A 12913-nucleotide genomic window follows, 5' to 3' on the forward strand; every position below is an offset into this window, starting at 1 on the left:
AGCCCTACTGTACTTGAGTATAAATTCTAGTTCAGCTACCAACATACAAATTATCTCAATACATATTCCTTTGTTATTATTACAGTACACTGAGTATGCTTTTTCTTGGATGTGTCAACAATGGGAAAATAAAAAAAAACACAACTTAAAAACATAGGACACTTCAGTGGTGCCTATTGAGGTCCTGGTAAGAAGTTTCCATTTTTTTATTGCACAGGTTCATTGACTGGTCTGTTCCCTGTGACCACAGTCCATTTCTTTTTATTAAAGGATGGAAAGTAATAGGTAAGCTGAAATCTGTATATCTGCAGCTTACCTGTTTTTTTTTTTTTTTTTTCTGTAACTTAAGCATCACACTGTTGATTAAATAAAACCCTTGGTATTGTCAGTAGCTGCAATTCTAACTTCTTCTTTGTAACATTCTGCTTTGAATATCAGCCCAAAAAATGTCAAATAGGCAATACTCAATGACAAGCACCTAGAACATCCAGAAATGTAATATAGTAAACAATCATTTGAGAACACATCTCTTAAAATAATACTGATTTCTGCAATATACAGTATTTACACAACAGCTGCAAATTTGCTCATACAATATTTCTAATATAGATAAATAGAAATACAAGTCTACAAATTCTTTGCTCCATTTCCAAAATATTTTGTTAAGGTGTAAACCGTTGGCACCTCCTTTTTACTATAACTTTTAAAGCAAAAAATCAGCTGATATGCACAAATGGCTCCAGTCCCTTTTCTGCGGTAGAGAGTGACCAATATACTTAGCCACTTTCCTTCTGTTAATATTCTTTGGTGCCTTCTTCCAATGAATTCTGGCAATGAGTCAATGCAGAACAAAAAAAGGAGGAAAGCAACTAGAAAGTGAACCAGCACTTTTGCTCTTCCATTTACAGGTAAAATGAGTTGACAATGTATGGAGATGACCACTTTACACAAGCTGTATGCACCACTGGGAGAGGGAGCTTGGCCAGGCTTTCCTCTGATTTCGAGCCTTTTAGGTTCACCTTTTCATCTTTCCAAGGTGGGCGATCTTAGCGGATGTCTATTGTCATTAATCTTTTCCTCTTTCTTTGAGGTTCTTGCCTGAGAAGAAGCACCTGTTGAATCATGGACTGCAAGGAAGGGGGCAGCAGCGGTTTGTGAGGATGACGTGAGGTGTCCACTCCTGGTGGCAGGGGAGACCTGTCCCACAGGCTTACTTCCTGCTCGCTGAGCTCTCCTCTGGGGTAAGTTAGCACCATCGGGTTTACTGTTTGGCCTGAGAGTAGCATATGCATTTGGACCTCCTGCTGAAGAGATCCTACTCAAAGATTTCTTCCTCTCAGCAGGAGTCTCTGAATAGTAAGGAACCAAAGATGTAGGCATCACTAGGGACCCAGGGAGGTCACTGGGGTTAAAGATAACTTCATCACGAGTTTCAGCAGCTTCAGGAAGGAAGGGCGGTGGCAGGGTGCTGCTGCGTTTGCTGCAGGACTCACAGCACAACTTGTTATAACCTGGGATGGAGCAGTACCGCGCCAGCACCTCCATTTGACAGAATATGGATTTATCTCCCAAACATGGCTCATCTGCAAAAAGTACAAATTTTTATGAATTTACAAAAGATTTAAGTAAAACCAGACATTGATGGGAGTTGTTCAAAGGAACCTTTACATTACAGATATCAGCATGAGGATGAATTCAATGCAGTAAGTAGTTCTTTATGTGCAAAGCATTTGGGTTTTCCTCCATTTTAATATCTCCAGCAGGAGCCTTCAGAGCAAGGGTATTTTTTTTGTTCTCACTAGGAACATATATCTGATTTTCTAATGAGAAAATAGGATTACTTTTACCGCATATATTTTTAGGATATAAAGAAGCATCTGATTTATTTTATAATATAGAGTCGCCTCTATATTAAATTTAAAATAAAAATATATACTCAAGACCTGTTAAAACAAATTAAATCTTAAAAATATATTACCAAAGAAAAAACTGAGATAATGTTTTAATTAGATGTATATTGGCTAATACTATATTGTTAAGTAAGGAACCTGCCATATAACTTGTCAAAGAATCTTTTTTTTTCTGAAGTTTGAAAAAGAACAAAAAAGGTCAATAAAAAAAAAAAAGAACGAAAAAGGGGTCAGTTGGCAAGGCCAACAGGAGAGCTAAAAATACCACCTTTATTTATTATGTATTAGAAATGATAAATTACTTACTAGAGTTACAGAACCATGTCCACATCCCAAACTGTGGAATGACTTATATTTGCCTGACATTTACAAATCTACCATATAGTATGATGTTTGAGTATTTTCTATTAGCTAAAGTAATCTGCTAATTACGTTGTGAATGCCTGAGAATCACCTTAATGAGGTTTCACCTCAAATATCAATTCCTCATCATATGTAAATGACTTTTTCTATGCCTATTATCTTAAAACTAGAGGCCCGGTGCATGAAAATTCATTCACTGGAGGGGGGGGTCACTCAGCCTGGCCTGCCCCCTCTCACAGTCCTGGAGCCCTCAGAGGTGGGAGGCGACTCAGCGATCAGGGGAAGGCAAAGCCCCATCACACCTCTGCTGCTGTCACTGCCGGCAGTGCAAGCCTCAGCCGGCCCTGGTTACCTGAGCCTTGGGCAGCCCTGGGGGGCTGGGCAGCTGCCGTCCGAGGCTTGCCTGAGCCTCGGGCCTAGGTGGTTGGGGGGCTGAGGGGACTGGGGGTCTCCAGAGGCAGGCACATGGAGCAGCCACATGCCTGCCACCCTGGTGGGGCTAAGGGGACTGGGCCCCACCACCTTGTGGCTGTGGGTGCCTCCATCATTGAGGGCAGGCAATTAGCAATATTCCATCCTTATTGGCTGTAGGCGCTGCCATCTTTGAAGGTGGGATAGTCAATTAGCATATTCCCTCCTTATTGGCTGTGGGTGATGCCATCTTTGCAACAGCGCAAGGGGCAATTAGCATATTCCCTCTTTATTAGATAGGATTAGAGGCCCAGGGCACAAATTTGTGCACCAGTGGGGTCCCTCAACCTGGCCTGTGGGATCAGGCCAAAACCAGCTCTCCGACATCCTCCGAGGGGTCCTGGATTGTGAGAGGGCACAGGCCAGGCTGAGGGACCCCACCGGTGCATGATCAGGGAGGGATGCGGAAGGTTGGACAGCCGGGGAGGGACCGTGGAAGGGCTCCAGGGCATGTTTGGTCTGTCTTGCTCAGTCCCAATCGGCTTGGTCCCAGCAGCAAGATAACTTACTGGTCGGAGTGTCTGTCCCTGGTGGTCAGTGTGCATCATAGCAAGCGGCTGAGCAGCCTTAGTATATCATTAGCATATTATGCTTTGATTGGTTGAATGGACGACTGGACACTAAGCATATTAGGCTTTTACTGTATAGGATAAGGAAGATAATTTCTTCTTCATGTGTAATTAAGCCTCTAGGTCCTAGGATAATGGACCTTAGCTGACCCTGTACTCTCTCTTCCCATTGACTCCTGACCTCCATCACCCTCATTCTGGCTCCAAGTCTTTGAAATCTTCTAAATTATGTGGCCCAGCTCAAAGTGCTCTATTCTCTTTGAGTTAAAGAAGGAGACCACATAAGGGTCTGCTGTGTCTAAGTGTGAGCAGCTTGGCATTGCAGGGACAGGTACACAGCCTGGGTCTAATTATGGCCAGAATATGCTTCCATATGGAAGAGGGAAAAGGCAGAGATATTCTGGGGGGAAAAAAAGAGCAAAGGAATATATTAATTTCATGGGTAATTTGCCTTGGGTAGATGGGAAGGGCTTAATGGCAGCCATAAATAGTATAATCAAAAATGGGGCTTAGAAAAGGATTCATATGACAAAATTATTAAAATTAAGAACGTTTTTTTAGCCTTCTCACTTCATGCCCAGATCATTCTATGGAGTTCAGAAAAAAACGTTTTACACAGGGTCTCAAAAGGCCATTTGATCCTAATTGCAGCTTGAGACTCTGAAGGGAAGTGTTACTTACTCCATTGATAATATGGTAGAAATAGGTGGCCTTTTAGAATTCTACATTTCAGAGCAAGAGAGAAGCTAAAAGGATGTGGAATCACTAACATAACATAGTGATGTCCTCCCATCAGCACCTCGGTTTTATAATAAAAACATTTTCTTTTAGCTAAAAAGGAAGAGAATCAAGTATATTCTTGCTGATAATTAGGCCTATTTATAGAAATATATAGCTCTATTAACATCAGCAAAGCTTACTCACAAAGTGTTTAGCCTCCTGGAGGTAATGCCTACATAAAAAATAAAATATTAGGGCAACTAAACTTTATAGCTTCTGAGTAAAGTGTCTTCTCTGGATCTGATGTTGTGTTTTGAACTTTCAAATCTACTTTCCAGAGAAAAATGATTGAATTCAAGTTCTTTGTCTCCCCCTCATGGTCATTCTTGTTCATACCACTACACATTTCAAATGAAAATGTATAATGAAATAATTTATAAGGTTTAAAAGACCTGAAGCCTGAAATTTCTTCCAAAATAATAATAATAATAAGACATTTGATAAAATAGTGCTTTGCAAATTTTCTTGAAAAAATAAACCATTTAGCACACGTCAATATTCAAGCAATATATGTTGTCGCAGGCCATTAGAAAGGTAACTTCTTTAGTCCCAAGCCTCACTAGTAGGTCTGAGCAGCGTCCACAGTTGTATTAGGCACAGACTTAGTAGAATTGCGTTTAAGAGTAAGTTTGTGATGGAGGGAGGGTAAGGAGAGGACAGAAGGGAGAGAATGTGAGACTGGGAAGAGGCACAGGCACATGTGGCAGAGAAAGGGTCGGGGGAGAGCGATAAAGGAGAGTATGGAAGACCTGAGAATGAGATGGGAGGTGGAGAGAGAGGCTGAGAAGAGAAGGTGTGTGCAGGAAGAAGGGAAGCAGCAGAACAGGCAGAGAGGATGGAGATAGCACAGAAAAGGAGACAGAGTGGCAGAAACTGAAGCCATCCCATACATATTTTATCTGTTTCGCAGCAGCAAAGCACTGTCTATTTTTAAATTACACTGACTCTGCTTTTGTAATCTAGCAGGAGAGCAGATCAGGCAGATTTCTGCATGTGCAAGGTGTCTATTCAGAACTCACCCTCAGGGAGTGCATGGAGGTAGATGAACAGATATTGGAAATAGCTTTTTAAATAGCATTTACCACCCACATGTCTATACTGAATAACTTTAGTGAAACATTTCAAAACCTTCCACAATATTATGCTTTTACAATGATAGGAGGTTATAAAGAAAGTCACAGAAGACAATAAGCAGCTCTTCTAGAAACACATATTGACAGATGCTACATGTACGGGACACAGCCCTGACCCCAGTGGTTGGACAATTCCCTGGGTGGAATTCTTTTTAGGCTAATTTTTTAAGATTAATTACCTTTGGTTATTTTCTGATAAGCAAACGGAAATTCCAGAGCTTGTCCTGAAAGGAAATTCTGCTTTTTGGTGCTTAAAAACCATTGTCAGAGCAGTGAAACCAGTTAGTGTCACACCTACCATTACAGGGAGGCAGCTGACAGGCTCTGGCGGCCTCAGGCTTGTCCCCGTCGCAGTGGTCACTGGCCCTGCAGAGTACCTGCCTCACCTCCGTCCCTTCACCGCAGGTCACAGAGCACTACAGAGACAAAGGCTGCCATTATAGACAGTTATTGCACCAAGACCAACTTTCTTCCTGCCCCCGCGCTCTCACGCATACACACACACACACCCTGGAGTTCCTTCTCTATGGAGGTGGTGCTACACAGTGGTTTAGAGACAGATAATCCTAGGTTTATGGGGCTCCGTCATTGACCAGCCTGGGTACGTGGCTTTTTCTCTGAAAGCTAGGACACTAATAATTGCCTCATAGGATTGTTGTGGAACTAAATGAAGGCAAAGGAGACAAGGTATGTAAAGATTATGCCTGGCATGTAATAAGCATTTGCTAAGAGATAGCTATTAGCATTATAGTGTTAATATCCGTGTAGGTCTTATTTTTTAAAAAATATATTTTTATTTATTTCAGAGAGGAAGGGAGAGGGAGAGAGAGATAGACATCAATGATGAGAGAGAATCAGTGATCAGCTGCCTCCTGCAAGCCCCCCACTGGGGATCAAGTCCACAACCAGGGCATGTGCCCTTGACCGGAATCGAACCTGGGACCTTTCAGTTCGCAGGCCAATACTCTATCCACTGAGCCAAACCAGCTAGGGCTCGTGTAGTTCTTAAAACAGTAGTGGTGCCTGTTTTCAGGGAGCTTCCCATTTTCTCACCTTCCTTACAGATGGTAGGACTTCCTGACATGTTACCTTGGTTAATTCAACCTCTTTGAAACCACCATTGCTCTATTCCCATAAATTCATTTCTAAAACTATACTCAGAAACATCTATCTATTATCTAGACAGGAGCTACAGAGAAGGAGTCTTCATTCCAGGACTCCGAGGGGCAAAGAACATGAGTTATCTTCATGGTCTGTCCGGGTCACCTTCACTTGCCTGTCCTTCCTTCCTGGGCCTGATCTCCACTTCCTCCTTCATTTTCTATCTGCTTTTTGATGCCATTTCCTTCTATAAGTTCTTCTCCTATGACTCCTCATGATGATCCTTTACAAATATCAAAGACATTAATTCAGGGACCCCAACATTGAGTCAGCCAGTCACCAAACCAACATCATTTTCATAGGCACTGGCTAGGTACCAGAAAAGCAGGGCACATGGTTCTTGAGAAGTGGGTGGATTAGTAGTGAGCACAGGCTCAAGGACAGGAGTTAAAGTAGTCTGCCATGCCTTCGGGTGCATAGGAAGGGCTTTGGGAAAAGCACCCCTAAGGTGCCCCAGAGATGAGCATTGGTAGATGAGAGGGAGATGGGCAGATAGGAGGAGGGGGAAGGGCCAACCTACAAAAGGTAGGATGTTCTACCCAGAACAGTCTTTTTGGAACAGTGGGAATTTTACTCAAACTGAGTCAAAGAGTTGGAATAAAGAAAAAATAAGAGTCAGTGTAATACTTCTTATGGTGATCATTTTGCAATATATACAGATACCGAATCCTTACATTGTACACCTGAAACTAATATAATGTTGTGTTAATTACACCTCAATTAAAAAAAAAAAAAGGTTAGTGTGCTGCCAAATGGGGCAGGGACCTGTATTAGGTGTCAGGGGTTTGGAATTAACCCATAAGGATAGTGAAGTCAACAAATGTATTAAACAGAAGATCAGTCACCTGTAGACTCCTCTATGTCACAAAACACCCAGACATGGTTTGCCTCAACCAACTAAACTTAAATGCAAACACTGCTTTAAAATATTAAATTTTCAAACACCTCCAGGTGCATAATGATTTTAAAATATGCAAGTTTCTCAATTCATACAAGGCCTGCCTGATATTGAAGCCAGATGAAAATAGGCTTCCTATCTTATGCACATACACGTGCATGCAGAACTCACACACCCACCTCACTCCAGGGCCCCGTTTTCCACTGGGCTGGGCAGGGCACTCTGTTACAAGGCCGGCGGCTCTCGGGGCGGTCACCCACACAGTACTTGCTGTGCACAGAGCGGTTGGTGCCATCATGGAGGGGCTGAAGGCAGCGCACAGTGCGAAGCTGGTAGCCGGAACTCCCACAGGTTTTGGTGCAATGCTCCCACTCTTCTGCTATCCAGCTGTGGGTGTGGGGGTGAAGTGAACATGGTCACTGGGGTATAGAATGTGCACCTCTCTGCACTGCAAGCCTAGACTCCCCTGTTCTCCGAGTGACGTGCAACCCAGTGGGGCCCACGGTAGTACAGGAGGCACTTTCAGAGAGAGGGGTGCATTGAACAATTAAAAAAAGTCTTAGAACGCTCTAACAATGATAGGCCAGACACTTCTATTTTTGAATGGCTTAGTATTTTTCTGCCTCCCAATGATTCTGAAACTTTGTCCATTCCTAAAGCATGACCAACAGAAGGTTTCTGAAACTCATCTTGAGGATACCTGGTTAGGTTTAGATAGGATGGCAGTTTACAAAATAATACCAACTCACTCTCAGCCACACTGCCTAATGGTGTTAAAGATCTGAAAGGAAATTATAAAAACAGGAATCCATCCTATGCTTGCTAACACAAATTTATTTGGCTGCTGCTGCTTTTTCCATGAAACCATGAATTTACTCATTTTTCATTTTCGGAGATGACTTTTATTTCTACAATCGTTGCCATGAAGATTGCCTGACATATCTATTCTGTTTAGAAAATTCAGTTCTTCTTGTTGGTCCTTAATGGGTCTGATAAGAATGTAAAGGCAGTGGCCATCCAGGGCTTGAATGCACCTGAAAGAAATATTTCCAAAATCTTTTCAAAAATATTTCCCATGGGACATTTCCAAATTCTAGTGTCAATGTCAATGCCCACAGTACCCTCCAAATCAGCTGTGTGTACAATATTACAGACAGTTCCCCATTACATGGGGTTACCAGGTTCCCCAGGGCTGTGACTGTCGATTCCATCTGCTTCATCAATCTGTCAGAATGTAATTGAGGCATACTATTTAGCCTTTCTAAAGTTACTTTTCCTCTGCAATTTGTTTTTTCTTTCCATATATACTGGGCTCCAAAATACAACCACGATAAAACCTTTCAGTCTTTGGTATTAGCGGTTTAAGATAGCTCTAGCTCGTCAAGTAGGCAGTACAATGTATTCTGGCAACCCATTTTGAAGGCCTCAGTAGTGACTCTCATCTGAAGACAGGAATTACTTGAGAAACATACACTTCCTATCATAGACAATTATGGTTACCTTATTCCATCTTGAAACTCCTAGAATGATGACGAATGAGAAAAATAGCACAGAGGCCAAAAGAAAAAAAAAATTGAAAAGACGCTGCCACAAGATAATTTTGGAACCTAGGGAGTAGTTAGTAGACATAAGAAGACTGATGTTTAAGTCAGCAGTAGGAGCTAATCAACGGATGATGCAGAATTTCAGAAACCGAGAGCTTACAGCCTCAGGTGAAAGTGCGGGTGATGGCAGGGCTGAAAACAGGGACTGATGGAAAGTCTACTTGGAGGCAGTGAGGCCTCCTAATTTTTGAATTCGCTGGGTGACTGCTCCTTCTCTAACCCAACAGAAGACTTTTTTTTTTTTTTTTTTTTATCTTCTGTAGAAGGTAAATCAGACTTTTAACTCATGGACAACAGATACAGTCAATGGACAACAGAGAAAGGAATCATAGTGAATACATGGGGTTATTTAAAAACCCACATATTGAATGGTGAGATGACCCTAGCTGCCTACACGTATTTATTTTTTACCAAATACAAAAATATATTTTTGAGAAGAAGGAATATGGTAGAGAGCAGGGAACCACAGCTTCACATAATTCCTGGGAATTGATTTCACTATTTAAACCAGATACATGTATTAGCTTTGACCAAAACTGAAAAGAGCTAAAGACATTTAAATCCATACTATTTTGTCCTCAGGGTATGACTGTTAAAATAAATACTTACAGTGGATGTGTACACTCTTGAATATTGCACATTCTTCTAATAGGTTTCGGCTTTTTGTTGACTTCACAGAAGCTGCGATGAACCATTTTATTGTCACTTTTCCTACGGCATCCGTATTTAGTGTACTGGAAACCTGTGAAAGGAGATACATTTCTTCGTATTTAATCACTTATCCACCCAACAAACATTTACTGAATGCATACAATAAACCAGCCACTTTTCTAGTTGCTGAAGGTCCAGAAGTAAATTAAATAAACAAAACTTCTTTTCAGAGCCTACATTTAACAAATATTACAAATTATTAAATAGTAACTGCACATTTGCTAATAAACTGAACCCTGAAAATAGAGACTCTATTATTACGGACAAGTTTGAAAACCACAGTGACAAATCCCTGTGACCTAGGCTTTTACAGAGTTATGTACATAATGCACTGTAGGGGGCACCAAAGCAACGCAGAGGGGAACGTCTCTAATTTAGCTGGGAAACGGGAGGGAACCCTTCTTACATGATCAGCACTTCTTTGGGTAGAATCTTCAGGTTCAAATAGTATTGCATAAAGGGGATAAAGCAGAATATTCCTCCAAGCCAAGGAAATAACCTATAGAACACGGCAGGTCTCTTTGAATGACTGAAGTTTCACATGTGAAGGGAGTGGGAGATAGGAAAGGCTCCATGTAAAAGCCTTGACTGGCAGACAAATGTTTGGAGTTTATTTTTAAGGTCACAGGGAGTTATTAAAGGTCTCTTCAACCATCAACTTTCACATTTGTAAATAATTATTTCTTATTTTGAAAATTTAAACCTAAAGGATGTTGTAAGGAAAGCACAATAAACATTTCTATACCTTGCATGTAGGTTAACCTTGTGTTACCATGCCATTGTATTTGAGATAGGTACATATATTTACTTACATATAATTACTATATAACACATATGTAAAATTTTGCTGAACCATTTGGGAGTAAGCATAGTTTCTTACATAGCCACACTATAATTCTTAAAATCAGGATATTCAATGCAGACATATTATTATAAAACTAGAGGCCCGGTGAATGAATTCGTGCATGGATGGTGTCCCTTGGCCTGGCAGGTGATTGTGGCTGATTGGGGCCATCTGACCCAGTCCCAATGGGGGCCAATTGGGGCCGGCCAGCTAGGGGAAAAGACTGCAGGAGGTTGGCTGGCTGCAAAAGGTCGGCTGTGGGAGCACACTGACCACCAGGGAGCAGCTCCTGCATTAAGAGTCTGCCCACTGGTGGTCAGTGAATGTAATAGTGACCAGTCGTAACAGTCGCTTAGATTTTTATATATATAGACTAGAGTTTGGTACATGAAATTTGTGCATGGGGGGGGGGGGTTCCCTCAGCCCGTCCTGCACCCTCTCCAATCTGGGACATTCCTCTCATAATCCGGGACTGCTGACTCCTAACCACTCGCCTGTATGCCTGCCTGATAGCCCCTAACTGCCTCTGCCTGCTGGCCTGAGTGCCCCCTAACTGCTCCCCCCTGCCAGTCTGATCGCTCCCTAACTGCTTCCCCATGCCGGCCTGATTGCCCCTAACTGCCCTCCCCTGCTGGCCTGATTGCCCCTAACCACCTCTGTCTTGGCCCCTGCCCACTGTGGCTTTGTCTGGAAGGATGTCTGGAAGATGTCCAGTCTAATTAGCATATTACCCTTTGATTAGTATAGACTAGAGGCACAGTGCATGAATTTGTGCACAGGTGGGGTCCAGCTGGTCCAACCCCAATCGGGGTGAATGGGGGCTGGGCCTGTCAGGAGGAGGAGATGGCAGGAGGTTGGCCAGTCAGCTCACCCTGATGGGGGCCCAATCAGGGCCAGGCTGACTGGGGGGAGAGGTCATGGGCAATTGGCTGGTGGGTCCTGCCCTCGACTGGGGTGGAGGGGCTGATGAGGGGTCAGCAGCTGGAGGAAGGGCTGTGGGAGGTTGGCCTCCCAGCCCCACTTCCAATTGGTGTGTCAGAGGCCAATTTGGGGTGGAGCTGGCTGGGAGGAGGGGCCAGAGGCTGATTGGGGGTGGGGCTGGTCATGGGGAGGGGCTGTGGGCGGTGGGCTGGCTGGCCCCAACCCCAAATGGGGTGGGGGGACTGACCGGGGGCAGGGCCAGCCAGGGGGAGGGGTTGCAGTCCAATTGGGGTGGTGGGGGCCTATCAGGCATGGGGCTGCTGGGGGGAGGGGCCACAGGTGGTTGGCTGGCCGGCCCTGCCCCTGATCGAGGTGGGGGAGCTGATCTGGGATGGGGCTGGGTGTGGGAGGGGCTGTGGGCTGATCAGGGTGGTGGGGGCCTATTAGGGGTGGGGCCAGCCAGGGGGAGGGGCTGCAGGAGGTTGGCTGGCCGGCCCTGCCCCCTATTGGGGTGGGGGGTGATCAGAGGTGAGGCTGGCCAGGGGAGCGGCCACGGGAGGTTGGCCAGCTGGCATAACCCCCCGATTAGGCTAGTTTGCTGGCAGCAGTGGGTGTCATAGTGACTGGTTGTTCTGGTCGTTACGGAGTTCCGGACGATGGCTTTTCATATATATAGAATATATTGTCCATACCCCAAAATTTTCAATTGTTCCTATATGTTCTGTGTTGCAATGTTTTTCCAGTCAAGGACATTCAGATGACATGGAATTAATCAGGAACAGTTTTTGAGACTCTTTATCTTTAATATATTTGAGGTGTACACGCCAACTGTTTTGTAAAATGTCCCACAATTTAGATTTATTTAATAGTCTCCTAATGGTTAGATTCAGGTTTTTCACTTTTGGCAATACTACATAAGTTATATTGTATTTCAGGGCAACGCATTAGGAGACTAAAGGATTTGAAACAAGGAAATAATATAATTCTACACGTTAATTCATTAATTCATTCACTCATTCATTCAAGAAAGATTACCCTGCAAATAAAGGAAGAAAAGAAAATCAAAAGTCAGTCAACTAAGAGACTTTTGCAACAATCTTCCCTTCCAAGATTGTGAAGGAGTCCCAGTGAGGAAGCAATAGATGTGGTAGATGTTAAAAAGGTGTATATGACATATCTTGTGACCAAGTCAGTGGGGAGGGTGCAAAAGGAGGGAGGATGCAAATTAAACAATCTTTGTATAATAAATAAAGTGCTGTTTTACATAAGCAACTAAAACACTTTATGCCTACTTCCTCGGCCCCCCAAAAAACACTTTAGAAATGCATTCTTGAATTTAAAATGATAAAATAAATGGTTTAATAATCTTTTCTTTTCAATTAGTCATTGTCATTATTGTGAGAGGTCCTGGCCTTCTCCTGCCTGTTGGGAGAATTTTCTTGGCCAGACTGATTCTGGAGCACTGCTGTTGAGAACAAGAGGAATGGAAAATGGGGGAATCGGAGAACCCATGAGAACAGACAGCTTAATGGGTTTACATTAGGGAGG

General features: G+C 43.2%; 1 protein-coding gene across 1 annotated transcript in view; it reads right to left on the minus strand.

The window, feature by feature from the left end:
* Positions 1–306: 306 nt before the first annotated feature.
* ADAMTS3 (ADAM metallopeptidase with thrombospondin type 1 motif 3) overlaps positions 307–12913 on the minus strand; it is a 217969-nt gene continuing 205362 nt past the window's right edge. The window contains exons 18-21 of the mRNA XM_036334451.1: positions 9499–9631; positions 7465–7672; positions 5525–5642; positions 307–1583 (exon numbers count right to left, since the gene is read on the minus strand). Of these exons, the coding sequence (XP_036190344.1) occupies positions 1024–1583; positions 5525–5642; positions 7465–7672; positions 9499–9631 (1019 nt within the window). The 3' untranslated portion in view covers positions 307–1023. The remainder of the gene's footprint in view (positions 1584–5524; positions 5643–7464; positions 7673–9498; positions 9632–12913) is intronic.

Source organism: Myotis myotis, unplaced genomic scaffold (assembly GCF_014108235.1).
Source record: "Myotis myotis isolate mMyoMyo1 unplaced genomic scaffold, mMyoMyo1.p scaffold_m19_p_1, whole genome shotgun sequence".
In the NCBI taxonomy this organism is placed as follows: Eukaryota; Metazoa; Chordata; class Mammalia; order Chiroptera; family Vespertilionidae; genus Myotis; species Myotis myotis.